This window comes from Balaenoptera physalus (assembly GCF_965194825.1).
Source record: "Balaenoptera physalus genome assembly, chromosome: 1".
NCBI classification, from domain to species: Eukaryota; Metazoa; Chordata; class Mammalia; order Artiodactyla; family Balaenopteridae; genus Balaenoptera; species Balaenoptera physalus.
This window is the reverse complement of record NC_138882.1, coordinates 131652256-131679582: the sequence shown is the minus strand read 5'-3', so window position 1 is coordinate 131679582 and position 27327 is coordinate 131652256. Positions and strand designations below refer to the sequence as shown.

Here is a 27327-nt window from a genome sequence, read left to right as displayed (position 1 = left end):
TTCCTTAAATTTGAAACACATTATTGTCTCCTGTGCATGTCTTCTTAGTCAAGACTCATAAAAATAGAAGAGGACAATGAAAACACTAGCCTATTAGAGATAGAGGGTGCTTGCTGGAAAACAGTGAGAAGTGGGAAAAAGTTCTGATAATTAGATGGAATCAGATTTTGGAAAACTTTGGAAACCAGACTAGGGAATTTGGACATGAAATTAGACAATTATATTTTGTCTCTAAAATAGTGAAAGATATGATAAAAGTAATTTTCTGGAAAGTTCATCAGAGTTTGGTATGAAGGATTTATTCACTTAAAGAATTGTATGTAGTTCCTGTGGTGAGGCAGGCACTGAATTATCTCATAGTGTGCACTGGAATAGCTAAGCATCGTTTCTTAGTGTAGGCTGTGTATTATATGCTCCACATTACCCTGGAATGTTTGTTAAAATGAAGACTCTGGGATCCTATTCTAAATCTACTGAATCAAAATCTCTGGGATGGAGCCTGGGACTTTGCATTTTAACATGCACCCCAGGTGATTTGTGCCCAATAAAGACAGAGAACTAGTGGGGTGACAGAAGCAAAAGACACTGAAGTCAGAGTCTCTAGCTGGGCTGCTATTGCAGTAGTAATCCAGTTGGTTACAACACAAAGACTACAATGGTTACCATGGGGATTCGGGAGCAGGGGTAAGTCTGAGAACTACTTCAAAGGAAACATAGCAGAAGCAGGGAAAAGACCGGATTTAGGAAGTGGATGAGAGGAAAGAGTCCAGGAGAACTGTCATCACTGCCTTCTGAATGAAAGCTAGTGAACAGAATACTTTTAAGCCCTTAGATATGAGGGACATTGTTGGCAGTGACAAACAAAGCTAACAGCTCTACAGTAAAACGAAGGTGCTTAAAAGAAGATAGGAAAATGGAAAAGAAAGATAGTTACAGAGAAAAAGATTAACCTGCTCTACAAAACTGAGGGAGCTGGCAATTATAATACAGTAAACTTAATGTGCAAGAAGAAGTTGGCATAGATGCTCTTCTTACCTTCAAGGTGCTTGACAAAAGGAAGTGGGATCAGGGGAGGCAGACAGATGGCATAGGAGTTGAGCTCGAGGAGAGAGGGGAGAGGAGTCGGAGTTAAAAGCAAGAACATTTTGAATCCAGGGAAAGAAGAGAGATAATAAGTTTAGGAAGTTTTCAAAATAAGAGAGTTGTCATTTGCTACCAATTCTGAATAGGAAAGAAAACAGGAAATAGGGGGGCATGTAAGCAATATTTACATTGTTCTAATAGTTTTTAAGCTTTATAATATTGCCGCATGTAGATATAAAGATATAGAGACTTCGATATAGAGACAGGGGAAGAGAAAGTTAGTTGCATTTGTGACCTTTTCTCCCACTAGAAAATGTGAAATATTATAGTATTCTACACCATGATGTTATGCTTTCAACATTTTACTAGGATATCACTAATAATATTGAGTATACCTCTATCTTTCAAATAAGTGTGGCTTTGAATAAGAAATGCTTATTCTATTATGGCTTTTAAATCTAATATTTATAAAGACATTTCTCTCCTGTGCATAAGGAAGAATATTCACACCAAACAGTAGTGGCATGCCAAACTCAAGAGCTCAAGCCTTGAAAGCTTACATGCTAATGGGTTATTTAGTTTTCAAAATCTTAAGTTAATAACAATTGGCAATAAAGCTTGTTAATATTCCTTTTGTTCTCGAGCTATTGTGTTGATTTTGAAGTCCCATTTGTTCTAAAATGATTGAAGTCGAGATCTCCACCTAGTGGATTTATAGGATTTTACAGATTTTACAGAAATGGCCTACTACCTCTGGAAATCCTTAAATTTTTCTCTTAGAGAAATAACAGTTTTTAAAGACTTCTACTTAGGATCTAGCATAATTGTCAATAAAACAGTCGCAAATGGTTGAAATATGCCAATATGCATATCAGCTAGACTACAGTTAACAAACAAAGCTCAATTTTTATTTTCATACCATAATTAGGAAAACAGATCAGGCACAAGTATGAATATATAATCATCTATGTCAAAAGCAATATTGTAATACCACTAATTGAGATGTGTATAGTAATTTCCATAAAATAATCATCAAGTATAAATTGGCTCAAGTACTTTTTTCTTATTTAATCTTTCATTTGCTTAAGGCTTTTTTTTTTAATGTTTGCTTTCTTTTCCAGGATGAGACACAACTCTTCTTTCCCATTTTCCCATTCCTTAGAGAAGCAAACTCAATTAATTGTGTCAAACATATCTCGTGGCTCTTTGATTTTTGCATTATATTCAACTGTGTACTTTTATTTTATTGATAACAAAGAGTTACTGAGGATTTTTCCTCCAAAATACTGCATTTGAAATGCATGCAAAGGCAAGGGAGTGTTTGTGTGTCCTTTTGAAGAAAGCTAAAGTAAAAAAGGATTATTATTTGAGTTATTTTGTTCACTTTGTTCTGCCCCTAAAGGTGATGAATTAACATATTCAGCAGATGGTGGACACAATGTAGGTTTAGGAGAGGAGTTTTCAGCTTCATTTATTCTTCTAAGAATTAGAGACACCTTATTTTCTGCCTCAAAACTAATGTCTTTTAACTCTGGTAATGTCTCCCCTGTCATTGCACCTTCTTTATGTGCACTGTTATCTTTATCTGTTTGAAAATCTTGAACTTCTCTCAAATCATGCATATTACTGTTAATTTTAAGATCTACTTCACTACAAGGTAGTCTATTTTTGGTTTCATGGGAACTCGTCATTCTCAAATCCTTAGCTGTAATAGTCGCCTCAACAGAGTTTGAATCATATAATATATGTTTTTCACCTTTTCCATTTTCCCAAGTTTGTTGCTTTTCTTTTGTGGTGCCATTTAAGGTCATCTGTGTGGTCCTAATTAACATACTAGAATTTGCCTTGCTTTCTTCGAACATTTTTTTCTCTTCTTTCCCTACTAATTTTATCTCCAGTGCTTCAGCGCCGTCATCTCTGGGCAATGCATTTGTGCTGTCAATTCCTTTTTCACTACTATTGGTTAGAGGCCAGATGGCTTGAGTACTAAGAGAGGTACTGATATCCTTGGGAAGCTCTCTTTTATTTTGGTATGGAATAGAATTTGTCTTCATAAATGTAAAGTTGCCCTTGGATTGTGTCCGGGAAATAGAAGAGGAATCATAAGTTTCTGTTTTAGGAAGTTTCTTTTCTACATCATTTCCCTCACCCATAACACAAATTTCCACAATTGGATGTGATATTTTGGGTTCTGTCATTAATGTTTTTTCTTCGTTTCCAAGTTGTTCGTGACTTGAGAGTTGCTCTACACGTTGTAAGGTTTGATTTTGATCTAAAGTATGTTCCTTGTAGGTTTCAGTCCCGTGGATTTGATTCCCCAGGGACAAAGAAAACTGGTTTAGCTCACTGGTCTTTGATTTGTCCTGCTCCATGTGTTCAGTGGGCTCTGTCGCCCCTTGGTCAGTAGCCCCCCTAGAATGGTGGGATGGTAAAATATGCCTTCCTATGTTTTCCAAAGTCGCTGGTGAGTAACAAGGAATGCCCAGTGCAAGGTGAGCTGCACCTCCCACTTGCTCAGCTGAGACGGGAGAGTGTAACTGCCTGTGTTCAGTCACAGTGGGTGTTGGCTGAGGCAATGTTGATGGGTTTCCATCAGGAATATGACCAGTAGGGTGACAGTTGCCTTCCACAGAGCTCTGGTTGGCCACTGACAAGTTGCCAGCACTGAAGAGAGGAGCATTTTTAATGTTTTTTCTGTAATATGGGGTCTGCTTTGGGGCATGTTTGAGAGGCAGCTGTTTTGTAGTGAATCTAACATAGTTGTTACTCTCTGACTGTTGGTGAAAATCTGCAGAGGACACAAGGTTTATTTTGGCTTCTTTCTCAGAAACTTTGGAGAATTTATTAGAAGGTGACAACACTTGTCTGTGTTTCTTTGGGAATTCTGGCAACGATTTTTCTGGATGGACTCTAATTTTTCTAAAAGGGTTTAAATTTAATTTTACCCTTAAATTTTGTCCTTTAATTTTCCCTTTGAAGTCAGATTGATTGGTTCTCTTCTTTTGCAGAATCTGTGGATTAGTAAGCCATTTTCCTCCTTTGTTTCTCTCCTGAGGATTGCTACATTTTTTGAGATCCAAGTTAGTCAGGTGGTTACTTTGATTTTTCTGCTCTTTCCAATGGCTTGATGTTTTGGATGGCATCACCAAACTATTTTTTTCTACTAAATCAGGATGATGGAAGCTAACCCTCTTAGGGGAATATGTTTTCTTGATTTTTGTTGATAACCCCAATATCTCCATGTTGTCCTCACTCATGAGGAATTTTTCTATTGCTCTGTTAATTTGGATCTGCTCTTTCTTGGGCTTTGAAAGTTCTCGACGATTTGGCTTCCTTTCTTTCACATAATCTTGAAATTGATCACAGGGCACATATTTACAGATAAGACACCCGTTTGGCTGCAAATACCCAGGCCTGCTTCGTGTTAACAGCCCACAAGGATCATCATATTTTGATCTATGTTTTTGTAAGATTGTTTGTACGGAGTGTTCCTCAGGCTCACAAGGCTTGGATGATGAGTCTATAATAAAATGTCTCAGCCTGTGTGGTTGTAAGCCATTGTCTCCTTTTTCTATTGGAGGCTGCCATGATTCATTTGTTAAATGCTTTTCAAGACTTTCTCTTGCCAAGGCTGAAGCAGATGTTGCATATCTTCTACTAAATGTGTCACTGCTGATATCTGCTGAACAATAAATGCAGGAATTTAGCACTGAGCAGAGTTTTATTACTCCAACCAAACAGACGCTTAGAAGCCTTATGAAAGGTGCAAAAAGGACTCGTCTGATTATGGCAATTCTTGAAAATTTCCTAATTTTTAACCAAATCCTCAAGGGACATTTGGCAGTTTGGTGTGTTTGCAATGACACTCTTTACGGCCACATTTTAATCAGTTGTGATGCTGATGTAAAAGTTGTGGAATTAGAAATAAAAATATTCATAGTTGTAAATCTTTAGATTAGTTGTCCATGAGGTTAGCTTTAAATATGAATAATATCTAAATTCTTTCCAAGTGGCTAGAGTAATTTTTTTCTCAATTCATTTACCACTTGGGACTAAATATTAGGAAGAACATAATAAAATATTGAGTAATATATAGGTTTCAAGCAGATGATAACCTCAACAATAACAGAGAGATACTTGTGATATTACTGGTTCCAATAAGGCAGAGTCCGTATCTGCTTTACTTGGCATCATTTAATATTCATTAAATATTTGTTAAATGAATATGTGTTTTGGACTATGGCCTGGTCTGTGTTGAAAGAATCTGTCTGAGACTTTTAAATGGTGCATGTTAATACAATATTTATTAATGATACATGTTAAATAATATTAGTGACAAAAATATTAGTAATATTTCACCATTAATTGAGCATAAGATGTAGGCATTGTGTTAAATATTGTACATTCCTTTTTTCATTTAAGAGACCTGATCCCTTGGACAAGTCCTATTTTCCTAGCACATTTACAGAGGAAGAAACAAGTTTAGAGAGGTTGCATGTTTTCTCCCAGTCACATGTCCGCTAAATGATATGGCAGAATTTGACCCAGGTCTGTCTGTTACTAAACCCTATCCTCTTCCACAATGCATATTAAGTTTAAAATTACATCTAACCCGTGTACTTTTTCTTGTTTTGTGAAATTGGTTTATCCAAAGGAAGAAAGAAGTATTCGTTTCAGTGATAGAAAGAAAGAGGTGAAAAAAGCCCCAACTTGCATCCAGTTCTAATCTAAGATCTAACTTCAACTCTCTGAGTAACCTTGAAGAAGCCATTTACTCGCTGGAAATCAGGAGATTAGACAAGTGGGAACTTTATGTGGGTATAAAATTCTTCTGGGGAAAAAATTGCTAGCCTTTAACATATTCTAAGAGAGTTCTGTGGCTCAAAGATAAATATTAAAAGCTATTGGACTAGATCACCTCTAAAATCTCCTCTACCCCTGACATACTGTAATTCTATGTTTCCGAGTTAGAAGCCCTAATTAGAGTGATATTGCCTCTTACAGACTTCTGTTCTGGAGCAGGTGTTGTCTTGAACGTTTTCTCTCCAATAACTGTCCTTTCCAGCTTCAGTACAATGCCTGGCATGTACAAAATTTCAAGTCTTTCTTAAAAGTAATTGTACTGATTTGACAAACTAGCATTTGTGTGAAACAAGAGACTGGGTTTTAAATGGTTAAGAGGCCACTTTCCCTTTAGTATAGGAGTTTTCCACAGAGAAGTGAAGGCTCTGGACAAAGCTAAAATGAAACATCTGCCTAAGGTATGATTCTATTGAAAGGCTAAGTGCTTATTGCTTTATAAAATAAAACCAATCTGATCGGGTTTCGATGGCAGCTGTTTTCTTCCTTGGCCATTCCTCTTTTCAGTCAAATCATCAGGCCCCCGAAACTGGTAAGATCTGAAGTCTGGGGGATGCAATGGCATAAATTCACATCCTGCTTTATACCACATATGGAATAACATACAGTTTCATTCTTTTCCAATTGTCCCCAAATCCATCCTTAGGGCCAGATCCCCATGGTAAGAATTTCTTGGGGCAGCACCTCTGTCATTCATATTCTGAGAGAAAGCTCTGCCTGTTGTAAACCAATTCAAATAAACGATAGGAACCTCCTTACAGAGCAGCTGTCAAAGGTTTCACTGTTGAGCCTGAAAGCATTGCCTTACCATTCAGGGAGAAAAAGGAAGACATTTAATTCATTGCCTCCACCTAAATATTGACATCACCCATGTACAGTGGGTAGATGTCACAGCCAGATTCACTTGGCTCCCAACATGGGACAATGAATTAAGTCCTGACTTTCCCTGAACTGGGAAGTTATCATCCCTGACAGCTCAGCAAGCAAAGTATGTGTCTTGACATCATTCCTGAAATGAATCACTAGCATTAGAAGGCCCATTCTTCTAACATGTCATGCTCTGGGAAGGTTGCTTACTGTAGAACTGGCATTAGACTCGAAGAATGTTGGAATAGAAGCCGATACTCAGCCTCCTATAAATCTTAACAGCACTATTGTTATTTAAAAGGCTTCTTAAAAACAAACAAACCAAAAAAAAACATTGTTAGGTGTTGGGTCACAAAATTCACTTGCCAATGGGCACAAGGTGTACTCTCAGCTCCTGAGGGTGGGAAGAGTCCATCTACACCTCACTCCATACGCACAAAGATACATGGCCAGTATCTTTAGGAGAGGAATAGGCTGGTGCCACCATGATTTTTACGGCATTTCTCTTTTGAGGAAATCAAAGGAGGCTACCCTTTCGAAGGGATTTAAACAGAGTGGGATTTTCTAAAACAAGACAACTCACCTATTGTTCTTGTTACATGCTGTGGCAGAGTTTGAGGTTGGACTTCCCCAGGCTCACGATTCCTCAGCTTTTCAGCTCTCTTTGGACAATATCTTGTAAGTAAGCTGGCTTCATTAAACGCTGCCATATTCCCAGGAGGCTCTGAACATCCTGACTGCAGCAGTCTGCCACCAAAGCAGAAGAAAGTGCTGTCTGCCCCATGGCCCTTCCCTTTCAGGTTTCTAAATGATCTGTCAAGGGCTGTGGACTCAGAGGCCAGTACTGCTTGATGGCTGTTTTCCTGTAAGAGTGGCATTTCCTTTCTGGACCCCACAATGGACATGACCTTTATCTCGTTTTCCTGAGTTAAGTGGCAGTTACAGTATCCCTCAGCGTGGTAATTTCTTGCCTCATGATCACACGGGGATTCATCGAAGGTTCTGCAAGGAAGGTTTTCTGTGTGTTCATTTGCTTTGCCTTGTTGGAGTTTCCAGTTAAATACAACTAAACCTAGGCAAGTGAGACCAACAGCTCCTGTGACAAATAGAGAGACTATTAAAAGATAACATCATAGGAAGAAACATATAAATCATCAAATGTGAAATCCACAAATATCAAGGTTAATGGCTTAAAGGGTGTCGAAATGGGTGGGAAATCTATCACCATGTGGAAAAATATTAGTCCAGACAGAGGATATTTAATCAACATTGTTCCGTTTTCCAATTTGGATCTTTCTTTGTATCGATTACAAATTATAAGAAACAATACCATCTGGAATGTGTTTGACAGAAAAAGGGGTTTTTTTCATGGACTGAAATTCATTCAAGATAAAATAATTCCTGCAAAAAAAAATTCTTTTCTGCCTATGGGAAATGAAGCTTCCTATTTCTTAATCCCATAGTCAATAAAAATAGACCACATTTAGCATATACCCTGAAATTCTCATGTACAATAACCTCCTACTCCCAAAGAAAAAAAGATTCTACAAGCTATTGCCATATTTTAATCATCTCTAAAGATTCATCCCCTACCTCAGAATACATCATTGGCTTCTATTAGCATAAAGGTCAAACTCCTTGGCATTCAAGACTCAGTATAATCTTGCCATAATCTTCTTTCCTAGCCTCATTTTTTATTATTTCCCACATTCAAACGTTATGTTTCAAACTCTTCAATTCATTAGTCTTAAAATGTACTTCTAAGCCTTTGTGTATTCTCTCAATGATGCTTCTAATACTGTCTCCTATCTCTGCTTATTTGAATTTCATTTATCCTTTAAAATCTAAATCCTACCTCCCAATTTCTTGACACGTTTGCTATTTTTTTCCCATCTTGCAAAGATCACTCCCTTCTTTGAACTACCACAATAAAATTATTGACATCTAATCTCAGAATTCCTGGTACTGTCATTTCATGTTCTCTATAGGCTAGCTTATCCTCTAAATAACATCGTAAACGGCAGTGTTTCTCAAGCTCAAGTGCAGAGTCTAACCTGTTTCTACTTCACTGTTTCTCATCTTGACAAACAGCATCTTCAACCACATAGATGTTCATACCAAAGTCTCTGAGTTACACCCAACTCTCTCTCTGACACAGTGATTTCCTTTTTTCTTGGCACTTAAAACAGTATAAAATTATTGTGTTCACTTATTCATTTGCTTGTTCACTGTCTGTCCTTCCCTGCTAGAATTAAGCACTATGAGGAAATGGATCTTTTCAGTCTTATTTGATATTGTATCTCCGGTGCTCTCAACACTGGCACAGAGAAGGCATCCCAGAATTGTTTATTGAATATTCTTAAATAAACAGAAGGAATTCTGTTTATGAATCCTAATAATGAAAAGCACTGAGTGGTCTAATCTCACAAATCTCCAAAATGATGATCAGGAGGACATGGTGTCAGTATAGACTGAGTTTGGAGTTCTGTGTTCTGAGTCCAGCTTTACCTATAACTTGCTGTGTGACCCTGGGCAAGTCAGTTGCCCTGGAAAACTCAGTTCTCCGACTCTGGAGATGAGGACAGTGAATAAGATGATACCAGCATTCCAGACTCCTTGATTGCACTATGCCTGGTTCTCTCCACTGCAGACAACTTTAATGAAAATGTGATGATATTTTTTAAACTTGAAAGAAAAGAGAAGGGGTCAGGCATAGTTGTTTCATTTTTTTCTGTTAAAGATGAAGATTAACCAAATAGAATAGCAGTTTCTGGCAAAATCTGCCAACCTTTTTGTAGCTTACCAGATCGTAACTTTTTAAGCCCAATTTTTATTTCTTTGACAACAATACACTCTTGGAAAGTGCTATAACATATTGAAATAATGAAATCTCTATTAAAAACACAACGTTTTTTAAAAGTAGTGGCAAAAGTTAGATCAGAACATTTTAATTGCCAGATCCTAGAGTCTGGGTTTTTCCAAAGGTTTTGGTTTTTAAATGTTAAAAACATGAAAATAATAAAATTTTAGAAACATCTCTGTATCTCTTACATGGAGTAAGAAAACTCAGGATTCAAAGCTCTGTTCTGATACTTTTCTTGGGAACACTTTCTAACCTCTCTGAGCCTTAGTTTTCCTCCTCTATCAAACAGGAATAATTAATACCACTCAGAGATCAAGTGAGATAATATATGTGACATGTTTAATACAGTATTTTGATATAGTAAGATTCAGTGAATAGTCATTGTTATATGTTATTGTGGTTGTAATTGCTGCTGCTGCTGCTTTTTAGGCTTGGTATTGTCCTATTAGATCCTAAAAGCCTCAGCTGTTAGGAAAAAGAATCCAAAACAAATCATTAAGAGAATACTTTGTATGGCTGATGCAGTTACTAAACCAAATAATAAAGGAAAGAAAGACCTAAATTTTCTTAAACGCATGAGTCAGCCACTGAAATGAGAGTAGGCGTAATCTGATTATGGGATAAAGTTTCTCAGTAATTGTGTCCAAACCGCAAGGAACCACTCACTCTCCCGCTATTGTTTGCTAGAGCTATGTCTGTGTCACATTACCACTCAGGTATGGTCACTTTCTATTACTGCAGAGAGCAAAAACAGCAGATGAAGCTCGTAGGTAGGCTGAACCTACTATCAAGAAGATGGCTGAATTTTCATTGCCATGGGCATTGTTGCAATTTTTAAAAAGTATTCTAAGAATATTTCTGAGTTGGAAAGACAACAAAAATGCAAAATTAATGATAAAAATCTCATTGAAGAATTGGAAATGTTACAGCTTCATGAAACCTTTCTCTTTTTATCCTCCAGTTCACAGAATAGGAAGTGTCAAGAGGTTAGGGGCCAATTAGCCACTTATCAGTTTTAAATTCACTGAATATGATTTTACATATTCCTTGGAATTGTGATGATTTATCTATAGCCAAAGAAGAAATAGAATCAGAGGCCAAATTTTAGTTCTAAGTGTTTTTCCCACAATCTAGAGGGATAGATTATTGACCACACTTTCACTTCAGGAGGAGTAGCACCTTCGAAGGAGTAAATCGGTATCAAAAGTCAGAGCTGTTTTAAAGAGGAATCTCGCTTAAAAACAGCATCTTTAACAATTAATCAGTGAAAGGTACATTTTTATGGTAATTTCACAAACAATAACTTAACATGCATGTAATAATATTTATAATTTATCAGCATGTTAAGCTTCCCATCATTTTGACAAAGCCTTTGGAACCTTCCAGAATTTTTATCTATCTCTACACTAATGCAAAGTTGCTACTTGGCAAAATCTTTTCTAAAAATAGACATAAACGATACCTATAAGATACTAAGTATTCTAACACATTTAAGGAAAAACTCTCTGTTGCTCTAGTGCTTTTGTCTTTTGTGGTAAATTATTTCTTAGCACGTAAAATTACTGACATGGTTACACATTTTCTAAAACAATTTATCTTCCTGAGAGAATTCGAATTCACTTCCAAGTGAATTTGATTACTGCTGGTGGTAGTTTCACTGTCTAGACCTGACACTGGTCTCCATCTACCCTGATGAAAAGGAGCTAAAAATCTGATGTTCAAGTGATTCACTGGAAACCTGCTATGGAATAATGATTTATGGCACATATTCAAAGTATATCAGTTCAGTCCTGAGTGCTATTTGCAAGTCTCTGGTCCTCCAGTGTTGGGGAACCCCCCACAAACACACACATTCCCCACATACACACACTTCTCATCACCATGGCTACCCACAGGTGCAAAGGATTTCACCATGCACTGAAAGCATACAAACATCTAGATATCTTGACAAATCTCATGCATATTTGGTCTTTGACTAATGCCACAAAGCATCACATTACATCATTCATCCAGTGAGATGTAATGATAACTGATGCATAGTTTAAAAAAATTTTAAACTACCATAGAAAATTTAAAGGATTGAATAGTATCCTCTCCTTAGTCAGTTGGGGGGTGGGGTAATGCGCCAAGTTTGTGAACAAGTTAGACAAACAGAAATCTTAAAAGAATTCAAAACCCCCAAACAGAAGAAAACCAAGGCACGTAGCAGCTAAATCACTTGCCCAAGTCACACAGCAAGTAAGAGCAGAGCCAGGTTTCAAACCTGGATAATCTAACTGTGGAGCTCTTGCTTGTATAAGCTGTATATATGCTCTTGTATAAGCTTATAGAGCTGGTATAAGCTCTATAGTATTTATACAAGCACTATAGAGCAGGATGCACCTGGTTGTCATAATAGCATCTCCCCCTGCACTTGGTAGAGCCCGCTGATTCTCAGTCCACCACGGAGAAGCACACCGATGGGAGTGCCTTGAGGAAATAGACTATGTCTCATCACTTTCTTAAACCCTATCTCCCAGCATCTTAATGAATGTACCAGTACTGAAATATAGACCATTCCCTCATTACAGACGAGAAAACTGCAGTCTGAATAGCAGGTTAATGTACTCAAGATCACAGTGCTAGTTATACCAGAACTAGAGCTCTTGAATTCTGGTTCAAGGCCCTTTCCTCTATGTTAGACAGCTTCTTTGCAACAGGTAATTTTTGCAACCTATGCCAAATCAACTAACATCCTCCCACACTACTGACAACCTCTCCCTTCCACAAGCCCTGGAAAGGTTCCCCAGTTGCCTGGGAAAGGCATCATTTAGTGTACTTCAAGAATATGGAGAAAAGCTGGGCACACTTCTCCCTGTCATACCTGCAAAGCCAAGGACAGTCAGCAGGGCCACATCCTGCCCTGGGAAGAGGGGACTTCTGTCCTTTAGAGCCAGAGTGAGGTTGGAAGCCTTGGAATCGCAGTTAGTCTCGGACAGCCTTAGCACACCCTTTGCAGTGGCCACAGCCATGGTGGATGGCTGACAATTTAGGTCCTTGGCATTCCTGTGCGTGCGAGCAGAAGACTTTACGTAGTTTCTTAAGAACCAGGCAAGGGGGGTAGAGATCACAAGTGCAGCTCCACTTGTTCTTATCTAAGCTCAGAAGGATTAACTGCTTCAGTGGAGTAAAAACATCCGGCAGGACTACTTCCTGTAGTCGAGGCAGGGGCCGGAAGGCATCTTTCCCAATGTAGGAAATACAATTGTTAGATAAATCCAGATGCCTGAGACTGTGGAGATCTGTGCCTCCCAAAGAACTGTCTGTCAGTTTGGTGACCTGATTCCCATCCAGCTGGAGCCGGGTCAGGCCCCTGGTGTTTCGGAACCAAGACCCTTGCAGGGCACGGAGAGCGTTATTGCTAAGCGCCAGCACCTGCAGACTGCGAAGCTTGCTGAAGCTGTGATCGGTAAGCGAAGAGCTGGATATTTGGTTGTGCTCCAGCAACGACGTCCGCAACTTTGAAAGGGTGTGCAGGGCGTCTTCCCGAACATCCTCGATGCCATTTCTGCTCAAGGAGAGCAGAGCAAGATTAAACAAGAGGGACAGATTTGTGCTGTCTATAGAGGAGAGATACCCATCCGTGATGATTAAAACCCTCGTGGTCACAGGGGCTGCCGTGGAGAAGAAAAGCACAGACTAGAAGCGAGTACACACACGTGGGAGGGGAGCACAGTGGAGAGCAGAGATAATCAATACCCTCTGAGCACAATCGTATCACCTGGGTAAGAACAATACACAAAATGAAAATGACTCTCTGATTTCTCAGTTTAAGGGGAAGGTGGCTCTTTATCAGAATGATGGATTTTTATATGCTTTGTTACCATGACATGTTTATTTGAGAAACACAAACCCATCTGTTCCTTTAGATGTCAGATTTAATTCATTGTTTCGGATTACCATCATTGATGTTTTTTTGAAAGTGGCTTTTCAGGCTTTCTCTCTGTGAGGCTGTGTACTGACCTGCTCCAGCCCTGCTGGCCCAAGACAGATTCACTCAAGAGCCGAGCCTGTGTCTGAGCTCCCTAACCAGTTTTCCACAAGCAATGTATACTTATGCTGTGAAGCCAATCATCTTTTCTCTCAAACGTAAAGGTGTGGATTGGGGTGGGAGAAGTGAGAAGGACCGTTGGTTTCTGCTTTTTAGCTCCAGGCTAAAAGTTGGCAACTTGGTAAGGATCTGTGATCTCTCCAGACAAGCTGAGGATCTGTCAGTGGGGTTCTCATTATAGTCTGGGCCATCTTGGCCTCCTGTCTAATATCTGTTCCCTCCAAGGAAGTCCATCATGTGATGACAGGTGGTACTCAGGGCTTCCAACTGTTAAATCCCTTCACCATAATCACCCCAGAGCTATCACTGCTCTGTCATTAGAAATCAAAGCGTTTTAACTCGATAAAGATGTATTATAATCAGGAGTTATTGTAACACATCTTTATCATGCTAAAATTGTTTTGACTGCAAATGACAGTGTCATAAGGATGGAAGAGTCCATTGTCCCTGGGAGGTCTACAGGTGATATTAGAACAATCAACCATAGGGGAAGCAAATCACAATTCCCTTATGAAATTCAGACTACATCACTGAAACGAAGAGATTTAAAAAATGTAAAAGACAAAGGATTTCCACAGTGCCTTCTTTTGGAAGAATTGCTCCCATCTCCGTAGCACGAGCAAGCTTAAGTCATGGGGTTTTTGTTTGGGGGTGTTATTTTTTTTAGTATTTATTACTGATTATTTGGATTCTATTAATTCTAACCAGTTTGGCATTTTTTTCCTTTCATCATTGTTTTTCATATGGGCTGAGGGAGTTTTGTTTTTAAGGAGCCTCAGTCCTCTAGAGATTTCTGACTCTGAGGGAGCAGGCGATTGTTTCTGTCAATTACTTCTTGTCTAGGACCAGACAGGCTCCACTTGCAAATCATCCATTTGTCTCTGTGTTTATGAAATCTAACTTCACAAATGTGACACTTTGTAAATGAGAAGGAATATATAGAGGTGCAGCAATGTAGATGAGCAATATTTGTTTCTTACAAACATCAGCTATCTCTGATCAAAAAAAAAAAAATGTAGTGAAGTCAGATCTATTTGAGAGGATGGGAGTTTAGTGTTAAGTGTTTTCTATACAGATTGGAGACAGTATACAACCAACTAGCCTTGAAACTGTCTCTCTCCTGTCAGGAATGACAATGCCATCTACCTCTTAATTCTCATGGGGTCATAGGATTTTAGAAATGAAAGAACTCATTTTCTTCCACTCGATCTTAGATTTGTTTCTGAAATATTTCCATTGGCACGGTTTATAGCTTGTTTATCTCTTCTTGGATATCAGGATGTAAATCACATTCTCCTCAAATTTGTTAATAAGGTGTCTTATTAAATTGTTGACTTAAGCAAGCAATATGTAATGAATACAGGCAGTGTATCTTGTTAGCATTTCTACAGCTCATTTACTACCAATAAAAAAAGACTACACTTTCAAAATTAGATGCACTTTGATAATAATCTGTTTTGTTGGTACATCACTTAATCTTACTAATGCTGAACAATTGCAGTTCAGGTTCCTGATTCATTGGTATTTCTTCCAGCCTGTGGTAGGTTTCAAATCTGCACAAAGTGTGGACAAAATATAATTAAAGTGATCTATTTTTTTCTTTTATTAAAAAAAGTGTGTAACAATAAAATGGTGGTATTCTTTTATAAGAGCAAAATATCTCAGTTACCTCTGAAGGTCTTAAAATAGTTTTGGTTGAGACCACCAGGGACGAACAGGAAAATAAAATAATATTATCAGTCTTTAGTCAGTAAAGAAAGCTTGCTCTTTAAAAGTTTACCTCTTTCAGGCTGAGCCGAGAGATCAGTCAGTACAAAGAAAAGCATAGAAATGAATTTGTCAGGTACACTGAACACAGCTTTTTAGAGTTACTGGTTTTATTACCTACTATATAGGTTATCTGGTGACAGAGGGTTACATCTTTGGCGCACACCACACATGATGCAGGGCAGGCCGCCACCAACCGCAGCATAATGGCAAAGAGATGAGCCATCCACCTGAAAGGAAAGTAGAGGGCAATGCACATCATAATGTTGGCATTTATTATCCAGGGATTTCAGTATATTCAGCTCATGAGGCATTTTGGTGATTTCTGCTTTTTAATGGGCACTTTAGGTTCTCACATGATGCTAGATAAATGGCTGAAATCCTTAATTTGAACAGAATTTAAACTGAGCCATTATAAGGAACAAAGATATAGTGTGCAGCACAGAGAAATATGGCCATGATTTGTAATAACTTTAAATGGAGTAAAATCTATAAAAATATTGAATCACTATGTTGTACACCTAAAACTAATATAATATTTTAAATCAACTATGCTTCAACAAATATATATGTATACCCACAATAAACAAAAAAACAAACTGAACTTTTAAAGCATTTGACCATAAATTCAGAGAACTCACATCCAAGGCACAGCCATTAATATAGATTATTAAAAAATTAAGTTACTTTGTAAAACACTTGATAGTTTGTTGAGCTTTTGCAAATACATTACCTTATTTAATTCTTTTAATTTGGGAACTCAATTTGAGGCTGAGAAAACTGAAGTTCAGAATGGTTAATAAACCATCCAAAGTCACATAGCTATTAGGTATTTAACACCAAGTCTTTTAACTCCAAATCCAGTGTTCTTTCTAGTATGCAGAACCTAATCTCAGGCACTGAAACATATATTTACAATGAAATTATTCTTCACAGATAGAGAGGGAGAATGAAGGAGCATTAAGATCACAAGCTCTACCTAGCTTTGAATTCAGCTCTCCTATTTACTGACTATACTATCTTAGATAAATTATTTAATTTTTCTTATTTTTTACCTTTTCATGTTTAAAATAGAAATAGTAAATGCCTACATTACAGAGCATTATGAGTTAGATAAAATGTTCTAAGTGTTTAGTAAGTATCATATTTTTACCATTATTTCAGCCCTCCAATGAAATATTAACCCCATTTTGGATTAATGTTCAAAAAAAGGCCATTCATTTATAATGTATTCCCTGATTGGTTTAAAAAAAAGAAAACTTAAAGCAAATTATAATAAAAACCTTCTACCCATACAAAAAATAGTTTGAAAATAAAATAAAATGTAAAAAAACATAAAACTATTAATTCTATCATTCTTTCAACAAGTATTTATTGAATACCTTCTGTGCACCAGGCATTGCTGAAGGCACTGGGGATAGAATAGCGAGTGATAAATTCCTGTCCTCATTGGATGGACATACTACGAAGGGATGTAAACAATAAACAAAAAATATGAAAATATGTATTAAGTCATCTGGTGATAAGTTCTATGGAATAAATAGGGCAAATATGGTAACAAGAAAAAACTGATAAAGTAACATTTGAACAAAGACCTGGGAAAGGTGAAGGTGCTGGTCAGTCCAGGTGGGAAGAATAGTAAATGCAAAGTCCCTGAAGGCATGTGTGCTCTCAGCCTGAGGAGGTCAGCGTGGCCTGCTACACAAGAGGAAGAGGAAGCCAGGAGATAGCAGGGGCAGGCTGTGCGTGCCTTGGAGATGAATGCAAGAGCTTTGGGTTTTTATCCATATAAGATGAGAGTAATTGGAGGCTTTTGTGAGTGGCATTACTTCATCTGTAGCACATTTTTAAATAATTATTTTGGCTACTGTGTTCGTTACTATAGCTTTGTAATACAGTTTGAAATCAGGGAGCATGATGCCTTCAGCTGTGTTCTTTCTCAATGTTGCTTCAGCTTTTGGAGTCTTTTGTGGTTCCATAATATTTTTAGGATTGTTTGTTCTATTTCTGTGAAAAATGCCATTGGAATTTTGATGGAGATTACATTGAATCTGTAGATTGCCTTGGGTAGTATGAACATTTCAACATTATTAATTCTTCCAATCCATGGTCATGGGACATCTTTCCATTTATGTGTGTCTTCTTCCATTTCTTTCCTCAATATTTTATAGTTTTCAGTGTACAGGTCTTTCACCTCCTTGGTTAAATTTACTCTAAGGTATTTCATTCTTTTTGATGTAATTGTAAATGGGATTGTTTTCTTCATTTCTCTTTCTGATAGCTTGTTAACAGTGTACAGAAATACAACAAGACCTTTGTATATCGATTTTGTATCCCTGCAACTTTACTGAATTTGTTTTAGTTCTAACAGTTTTTTTGGTGGAGTCTTTAGGGTTTTCTATATCAACTCATCCACATACAGTGAGTATTATTTCTTCCTTTCCAAGTTGGATGCCTTTTATTTCTTTTTTCTTGCCTAATTGTTATGACTAGGACTTCTATTCTAATACTATATTGAATGAGAGTGGGCATCCTTGTCTTATTCCTAATCTTAAAGGAAAATCTTTCAGTATTTCACTATTGAGTATGATGGTAGCTGTGGATTGGCTACCGTGTTGGGGACATACTTTTAATAGGCAAAGAATAGTAGCAGCAAAAGTAGTTAGAAGGAAACTATAATAATACAAGCAAAAAATGATGGTGGTTTAGACAAGGATGAAAGGTAGTCAGATTCTATATAATTTTTTATTATCATGATGCAATTTAATGTAACAAATTTGAGCTCAACTAAGCTATCCTGTGCAGTGGAACATGCTAGGTATACAGGAGTAAACAGACTTTGCTTACCCTCAAATCATGTTCCAGCTAGTGATATACACATGTAAATAGCTAGTTGTAACACAAGAAAGAACGAAATAAATCTAAATAATAGTGAAAAATTATTTTGCGAAATCCTTGGACACTTTAAAAAGGATGTGTCTTGTGGGTTGGGCTTGAAGAGGGCAGAGGGTTTCCACAGGCAGGAATAAGAGTTAGATAATTCAGACTGAAAAAATAGTAAGAACAATGTCCTGCATTGAGCAAAAGATCTAATCTCAGTTCACTTCTTTTAGCCTACCTGGGCTGCTTAGAGTCTGCCCTATGCATATGTGGTTCAGAGGTCAGCCAGAGAATTAGGCAGAGTTTATATGCATATTCTGGGGCTCCCTCTCCCAGACCCCTTTCTTCTAGGATTTCCCCTCATTTTCTAGTGCTTACGTGTGATAAGCAGGATTCTAGGATGGCTCCCAAGATTCCTTCCACTTTTTTCCAGGAATACCCCCTACGTTTGAGTTTGGACAAAACCTATGAATATGATGAGATATTACTCCCATAATTATGTTTCCTCATATGGCAAGACAGAGATTATTCTGTGTAGGTATGACCTAATCAGATGAGCCCTTTAAAAGCAAAGAATATTTCTCCAGTTGGTCACAGGGAAAAAAGTTTAGAGAAACATGCCCTTGCTGGCCAGAAAGAAAGCAAATGGCTATGTTGTGAACTGCTTATAGGAGCCATGTGGCAAGGAACTGTGGGCATCCTCTAGAAGCTGAGAGTCATCCCTGAACAACAGTTGGCAAGAAAACAGGGACCTGAAGGAAATGAATTCTTCCAGTACCAGTGAGCTTGGAAGAGGCCCCTGAGCCTCAGATGAGAATCACAGAGTGAACTAACACCATGATTTTAATTGGTAAGGCCCTGAGCAAGGGACCCAGTTAACGTGTACTAGACTCTGACCCACTGAAACTGTGAGATAATAAATGGGTATTGTTTTAAACCACTTGTGATCATTTGTTACAAAGCCATAGCTAATTCACTCTACCCTAGATGCCCTGAATTCTATCCTCGGGTTCTTCAAGCAGGCAAAACTGCAGTCTTGCCACCATCAGAATTTAATTGCTCCCTAAGATGCAGATGGGGCCTACCCTTAGGGTAAATGTTGTAAAAAAAGAAAGAAAAAGATAAGAAACTTATCCTATGCCCTTCCTTTCTTCTGTGACTCCCCTCCAAAATCTACCTGCTCCTGTTCACTCTCTGTTGCTTTCAGGTCACCATCTTTTACATTTTATCCAGAGTTTACAGTTGTTATCTGGGGGAGGGTTGATCCAATATAAATGCAGTTTGTTCATTCAGATTCTAGATACATTTTGAAGGCAGAATGATTATGATTTGCTGGTGGATTAGAAGCAAGAGTATGACAAAGAGAGAATTCAGAGATTATCCTGTGGTTTTTGGAAGCAGAAAGGATAGAGTTACCATTTACTGAAGCAGAGAAGACTATAAATGCAAGAAGTTGCATATGTGAGTTAAGAGCTCAAGAAAGAGTACTAAGCTAGGTATAGATATTTGGAAGTTGTTTTTTAAAGCCATGAGACTGAATTAAATCTTCAACAAATTAAATAGAGAAGAGACCCAAAGACTGAGGCCTGGTGCAATTTAAAATTTAAAGATAAAGAGGAGAAGTGAAATCTAAAGAGAAGACTGAGAAATAGCAAGTAATAGTGAAGAAAAATAATGAGAAAATAGTGACCTGAAGTCCAGTTGAAGAATGTTTCAGGGACAAAAGAATGATTATTTGCATTTAATGCTGTGCCAAGTAAGATGGATTTAGCAATGAGGAGGTAAATCTGTATCCTTGACAAGAGCAGTTTCAGCAGATTGTTATAGAAGAAAACCTGATTGGGATGGAGGACAGATGGAAGGAGAATAAGAGTCTGCAAATTTAGGCAACTCTTTAGAGCAATTTTGGTGAACAGAGAAATGGAGTAGTAGCTTGAGGAAGAAGTAGAGTCAAGAGTTTTATTTTGTTGTTGTTTATTTGTTTTTAAGATAAGAGAATTTATATGTCTGTATGTTGATGGGATTAAACAATAGAAAGGGAACGCTGATGATGCAAAAAATAGAAGAGAGAATTATTGTTAGAGCAATGTCCTTGGGTAGATTAGCAAGGATAAGATCTAGTACACAGTGAAGGAATTGCCCTCGGATAGAATCAGGCAAAGTTCATCTGTAGAAAAGGGAGTGAAGGCAGATGATGTGAGTTTAGATATAGGTGGGTGGTTGAAGTATTAATGGGAACTAGAGGTTTGTGGAAAGAGGAGAAGGTGCAAAACAGCCATTTAGAGAGTGAGAGAGAGTGAGCTAGGAATACAAAATAGCCTCTCTAAACAGTACTGAGGGTCCACTTCAGGTTAGAGGGTCATAATTTTGAAATAAGACCCGTCTGGATGGATTTAATCGAGACTAGGATTTTTCCAAATGTGTACAAAATTCATGATAGGGCAAGGGAGTTGAGGCTATGTGGAATGGAGTGAATATGATTGCCAGTGTAATCTAAGCTAAATCAGGGAGGAAATAAGGTGACTGGATGATAGTGAAAAGATGGTAACAGGAATAAAAAATAGGGGAGACATCGGATGATAGACAAAAAGATAGATAGAACAATAGTAGCAAAAACATGGTTTTTAAGGCTGAGTGATATATATATACACGGGGGGTTATTGCACTATTTTCCTCTACTTCAGGGTATATTTGAAAATCTTCACAATGCAAAGCAGGGTCTTCTTAAGTGGTAAGATGGTTTATGCGGTCGAAGTTGTTGGAGTCGGAGCTCCGGACGAAGTGAGCTGGATAGAGAGGAGGTAGAGCCCCGAGGGCCATCTGACGGAAACTGTGAGGATGGAGAGCACGGAGGAGTTGCAGGCGTCGCTGGTAACAGGGCCTAGGGTATGAATGACCGGGGAGCTAAGTGACCAAGGGAAGGTGGAGGATAAGAGCATTGCAGAAGAGGAGACAAAGGAACCCAGAGGTCAGGCCACCTTAATGCTTATTTGCATGGACAATAAAAGCACTGAGAGTAGTGCTAGAGAGCATGACAGTGAGCCAGATGCAACACCTTCAGAGAAAGGAGAGGGACTCTGGGGAAAAGCTTGACAAACTGGTGGAGTTTCCAGGAGAAACCATTTGGAAGTTACAATGTCATTGAGAAAGACGCCCCCCCCCCCCCCGCTTACCCCCAGTACCATCCCCACACACCTAGAAGTACAGGAATATGTGAGAGAAAAGAGCTTCCTCTTGAGAGAGCTCTGGGGCAAGCAGTGTCCTCAGGGGAGGGCTAGATATTAAGGGAGAAATTGTTCTACTAAGAATCTAAATTAGTTGGTTACCGCACCTGAATGTTAAATTGGGCTATCCACCTCCTGGCAGTGAAAGTTTCATAAAGGGAGAAATGATAGGTTCTGTAACATGTCCTTAGGACCTGAAAAAAGAAGGCATATAATTTCTTCAAAAGAAACCAACTTTTTCTAAAATCCTGAGAATTTTTTCCATAGATCCATAGTCATTTATATATCTCTAGCAACTAGAACAAAGCTTGGAATATAATCAGAGTACAAGAAATGTTTATTTGACCAAACTCATCTGACACGAAGGTTCATAGTGGACAATATCTTTAATGACAGTTTTTGTAGATTAAAAGCTTCTCTTAACCCCTAAAGTAGGGCATAGTCATGAGGTTGCTATTGATCTTAGTTTTGAATCTGAGATGATATTTTCAAAAATGAAGCTAATTATAAAATTAGCTGTAGCAGTTCTTTCCCTACAGACACATTGAACAGTGTATTATAGGGCACTGAGATAGTTAATAGTTTTTAGTATTCACTTTTATTCTTTGATTTTGAAGAGGCAAACCTGCCGTGTAAAAGCGCGCAAAGCTAATTAAAGCTTTTCCACTATTTCATTATCTGAATGTAGTTGCAAATTCTGACTTAAAACTCTTATCAGAGGGAGATTCAACATCCCTCCATGAACAGCAAATGAACATTCAATTAACACTTCAATACAAGTGTATTTTAAATAAAAATATACTTTATTGTTAATCTCATTCTTTGCACATGCAAATATCCAATTTTAAAATCCAAAGACAGCTGCCTCCCTTTTATTCTTTGGGGAAAAGAAGTCTTTTCTTTACTTACAGGGAAGACCCGAATTTTCTGAAGTTGTTACCAAGTTAGAAGAGTGTCTCTGCAACACTGAGGTAAGAACTTTGGCTTCTGAAATATGTCCATTACAAAGGCTTGAATATCCAACGGTGTTGGGGAATGTAGTTAAGGTGGTGCTTGTGGAAAGAAAGTGTGAGTGTCCATAACTCCATTCATATTTTCACCCTGTCAATTAAGTTCTTAGGGTGGAGGAGAATTGACTGCATCTGTAGGGCAAAGGCAAATTCAGAGTGAATTGGGACCCTTTCAACAAATAATCAGGCAAGCAAATGGACATGGGTATGCATAGCTTAAAAAATTGATATGTAAAAATTTTAAAATAACAAATGTGTTAGAAGGTAATTATGTAAATCATTACTTTCTATACAAAATTTCCTACAAACAACAAAATGTAAGCTAAAACATTAAGCCATTGTCCATTTATGTTCAATAAGAACAGGAAAAATTATTACTAAAATTAGCACATAAATTAATTGGGAGGCATTGCTTTTATACCACACATATGTTACATAAAGTGATATGTGTTGGTAATGAGACTAATGGAATTTTCTTTCCTTAATATCAAGGAGCTGTTTGCTTTAATTTTCTCTATAATTGCCTTAATTTTCTATACACCTGTTCGGGAGATAGCATTTGAAAATAGGCAAGGGAACTGAAACATGAGCACTAATTCAAAAATAATAATATATTCCCAAATGCAAGTGAATGCTACAGGAGAGAGGGCTGGACATCACACATACAGGCTCACGTATAAACGAGTGTACGGAGGGGCAAAAATGGGGAAAAACAGCATCAACCTGAGAGTGCACAACTAAATCCCAAAATGGAACCATCCAAGGAAAGTTTTCTTTCCTTAACATCTTAACAAAGAGTGACTGGAACCTAATCTTTTTTTTTTTTTTAATATTTATTTATTTAGTTGTGCTGGGTCTTATTTCTGGCAGGCGGGATCCTTAGTTGCGGCTCGTGGGCTCTTTAGTTGTGGCATGCAAACTCTTAGTTGCGGCATGCATGTGGGATCTAGTTCCCTGGCCAGGGATCGAACCTGGGCCCCCTGCATTGGGAGCATGGAGTCTTAACCACTGAGCCACCAGGGAATTCCCTGGAACCTAATCTTTTGGAAAAGTGTTCCACGTCTGCAATTACCGCCTGCAGTGAGTGGCTCTGTCTCATGACTCTTTACTGGAACTTACAAAGAGGAAGCTTTACTCTTTAAACATAAAACTTCCTTTCCCTTCTCTTCAGTCCTGAAACAAACAAGGTGGAGAGAAGTAGAAGTATATTTGGTGGGACTACAGCAGCCCCTACTAACAAGAGCATCTGCCAGAGGCTTGGGATGTTGAGAGATGCTTTTCAGGCTTGAGTTCCAAGTATCCTCTTGCTCTGAACCTTTGTGTTTGACAGAGCAAGGCTGCACCAAGTCTGGGATATATCCAGTTAGATCAGAGAGTGAATTCCAGAAACAGGGACAATGGCAAGATCTGCTAAGCTAGCTAGTCTTGTTATATTGACCAAGCCTCTTAGCACAATCTCCCCTAGTGGAAAAGACAAATAACTATGGGCTATATGCAAAGAGAATTTGCTGAACTGGATTGCACTAACTAATGGACTAGAATCATCTTTAAGGGTCTTAACTTGTGTAGTTCCATAAGGCTCTATCCTCTCTACTCTTCATCTTTTTAGTCAGTGGTTTAGATCAAGGTCAGGAAGGCTCTGCTCATCACATTTGTAGATATAGTAAAGTTGAGAGAGACAACAAATATTTGAAAGCAGGAAAAGTAGTAGGACATGTCTAAGAAATAATTTAATAGGAATAAATATATCATCATACACCAGAGTCAAAGAAACAATAGTAAAAGAATCAAATGTTGGAGATATGGTTTAGGAGCATCATGAAGGTTAGTGGATAATAAGCTTTTGGGGAGTTAGAATATGAAGTATCTGTCTTGCATCTGAATAAAGAATGTGATCATTCCTCTCTCTCCTGAGATGGCCAAATAAAATAGTTCCCAGTTATGTCCTTTTAAAGGGATAATTAAAACTGGAACACAAATTTTAGGGAATAGAGATCAGAGTGGTGAATGGATTGAAAATCCTGTATGTGAGAGCCAATTAGAGGAACCAGGGATGCTTACCCCAGAGAAGAGAAATCTAGGATGAGTCAACAGCTGTTTTTAAACATTGGAAGAACTGTCATATAGGAAAGGGAATGGCCTAGTTCTCTGTGGGCCAACAGATGGAAATGAAGTACAATAATAGAACTGGTTAATTGTGAGGAAGAACTTTCCAATGGTCAGAGCTGTCCTAACATAAATGAATGGATCTGGAGATAGTGAGTTCCCCTTCCCCATCAGATTGCATAGCTGACTTGAAAAGGATGCACAGAAGAGATTAAATCATTGAAGAGTTTGAAGGTTCATTTCAATACTGACATCACATGATTCTTGGAGCTTTACTTAGAAATGTCTTGGCTACTGTGAAGAGTTTAGAATTTATATATATTATTTTTTAAAAAACCAAAGTCTGCTCTCTACATGTCTTATGAAATTATAATGTCAAAGCACTAATATTCTCAGTTGTGCTAGGTAGAGTGCATAAGTAACAAGGGTGTCAAAAGTTCAAGAAAACTACTTTCTTATTTTTCCTGTTCTCTTTCTCATTTTCTTCCCTCACACTCTTCTATTTTCTAACTATACTTAACTATTTGTAAATATTTTTAAAAATTCTCTTACAACAACTCTATTTAGTCCTCATGCTTGCTGGACATTAAAGCAGCCTTCATTTTATAAAATGGATGTATTTTTGGGAAAGTGTGTAAATCCATTTTATGTAAAGGGAATACTTTTATGTAAAGGGAATAATTGTAAGCTCCAATTTAAAGGAACTCTGCCATGAATTTCATCACCATAGTGAAAAATGCAGAGACTCTTTTAACCATTAAATAATAACATTCTATTTTATGAATCTGATTTGAGCCTACTGTGTTTTGTTAAAGACAAGCGTAAGTTTTATGGGTCAGCTCTCATCACAGAGCTGGGTCAAAAAAAGCTAGCCAGATGTTGCCATCAGAGGCTGAAAGGAAAAGCAAGCTGAGATGAATAGAAATTAAAATATGAGAAATCCTAGAATGGAAAGTTAAAATAAATCTACATTCTACACTATACTGTTAAGCCTGTTGGATTTATTAATTGATAGAAATTGCCCCTCCTTCACTCAGCTGATGTCTCCTGCATCAAGTAACAGCAGTGGGTCTCTCTCACCTTCCTCTTCTTCTGATTGTCTGCTGAGCCGCGGAGGGCCTGGCCGAAGCCACGTGGCAGCTTTACGGAGTCGTTTTGAATTGGAATATGCTCTAAATGCAAGGTCCTATGCTGCCTGGTCCCAAAGGTAAGTGGTAGTCTAAGCAACAGTTACAAAGTCAAGTCAGATTCCAGAATCTCATCAAGATAATCACCTGATTTGCTTAGTATCAACAGGGAACTTACCACCCCTGTGGCAAACTTTGAAAGGGGAGTTTTGAACCTGTTTTTCTTCTAATATTTTGACCAAAAATTAGAAATTTTGTTGTCTATTAGTCTAGGTTCTTTAAGCTTCGGGTTAACTCTTGCTTAAGCAAGAATTGTCTAACTACAGCAAGAACTGTCTAGCTACAGCAACAAAAGGAATTTATTGAAAGTATTCTGGGAGTCTTATGGAATTCAAGGAAGAATTTCTTGTGTGGGAATCAAGAAGCAACTCTGAAGGTCTGAACACCAAAAGTTCAGTGTTCTGAGAATTACCTTATGACTCAGCAATTCCACCCCTAGGTATATTTCCAAAAGAATTGAAAATAGATACTCAAACAAATACCTGTACTCAAATGTTTATAGCAGCACTATTCGCAATAGCCAAAATGTGGGAAAAAAAAAAATCCATCAACAGATGAATAGATAAAGAATGTGGTATCCATACAATAGAATATTATTCAGCCATAACAGGAATGACGTACTGATGCATGCTACAGCATAGACGAGCCCTGAAAACATGCTAAATGAAGGAAGCCAGGGACAAAGATCACATATTGTATGATCCTATTTATATGAATATCCAGAATAGGTGTACTAGTCAGTTTGGGTAGCTATAACAAAATACCATAGATTGGATGGTTTAAACAACAGAAATTTCTCACCATTGAGGCTGGAATCTGAGATCTGGGTGCCAGCATGGTTGGGTTCTAGTGGGACTTTCAAATGGCCATTTTCCTGGTTTACAGATGGCCACCTTCTCACTGTACCCTCACATGGCAGAGAGAGCTCTGGAGTCTTTTTATCTTTTGATAAGGGCATGAGTTCTGTCAGATCAAGGGCTTCATTCTTCTGACCTCACTTAACCTTAATCACCTCCTTAAAGGCCCTATTTCCAATACAGTCACATAAGGGGTTAGGGCCCCAACATATGAAATTGGAGGGAGGGGGGACACAATTCTGTCAATAGCAATAGGGAAATCCATAAAAACAAAAAGTAGATTGGTGGCCCCAGGGTCTGGGTTGGGGAGGAGGAAATTGGGAGTAACTGCTTAATGGATACGGGATTTTGTTTTGGGGGGATGAAAATATTTTGGAATTAGATAGAGGTGGTGGTTACAAAACATTGTGAATATACTAAATGCCACTGAATTTTTCACTTTAAAATGATTAATTTTATATTATGTGAACTTTACCTCAAGGAAAAACAAAAGCCACAAAAAAAGTTTAAGCAAAGGGGCAAGTCAGAAAAAG

At 37.9% G+C, this 27327-nt stretch overlaps 2 protein-coding genes across 7 annotated transcripts in view; one reads left to right on the top strand and one right to left on the bottom strand.

Annotated features, from left to right (window-relative positions):
• The window catches only part of LOC309640595 (serine/threonine-protein kinase TNNI3K), a 299196-nt gene that overhangs the window by 215069 nt on the left and 56800 nt on the right, over positions 1 to 27327 (top strand). For 4 of the 6 annotated variants that reach the window (XM_082419553.1, XM_082419557.1, XM_082419556.1 and 1 more), the window contains 2 exons: positions 22546 to 22605; positions 25788 to 25957. The exons of 1 other annotated variant lie outside the window; for it this stretch is intronic. In XM_082419553.1, coding sequence (XP_082275679.1) covers positions 22546 to 22605; positions 25788 to 25957 — 230 coding nt within the window. The remainder of the gene's footprint in view (positions 1 to 22545; positions 22606 to 25787; positions 25958 to 27327) is intronic. One more of the 6 variants, XM_082419554.1, reaches the window with a different exon arrangement.
• Positions 697 to 21508, bottom strand: LRRC53 (leucine rich repeat containing 53). Its single transcript, XM_082421380.1, is given in 5 exon segments — positions 697 to 4762; positions 7394 to 7906; positions 12537 to 12774; positions 12776 to 13326; positions 15648 to 21508. Coding segments are annotated over 5 exon segments (3783 nt in total). The 5' UTR covers positions 15793 to 21508; the 3' UTR covers positions 697 to 2426.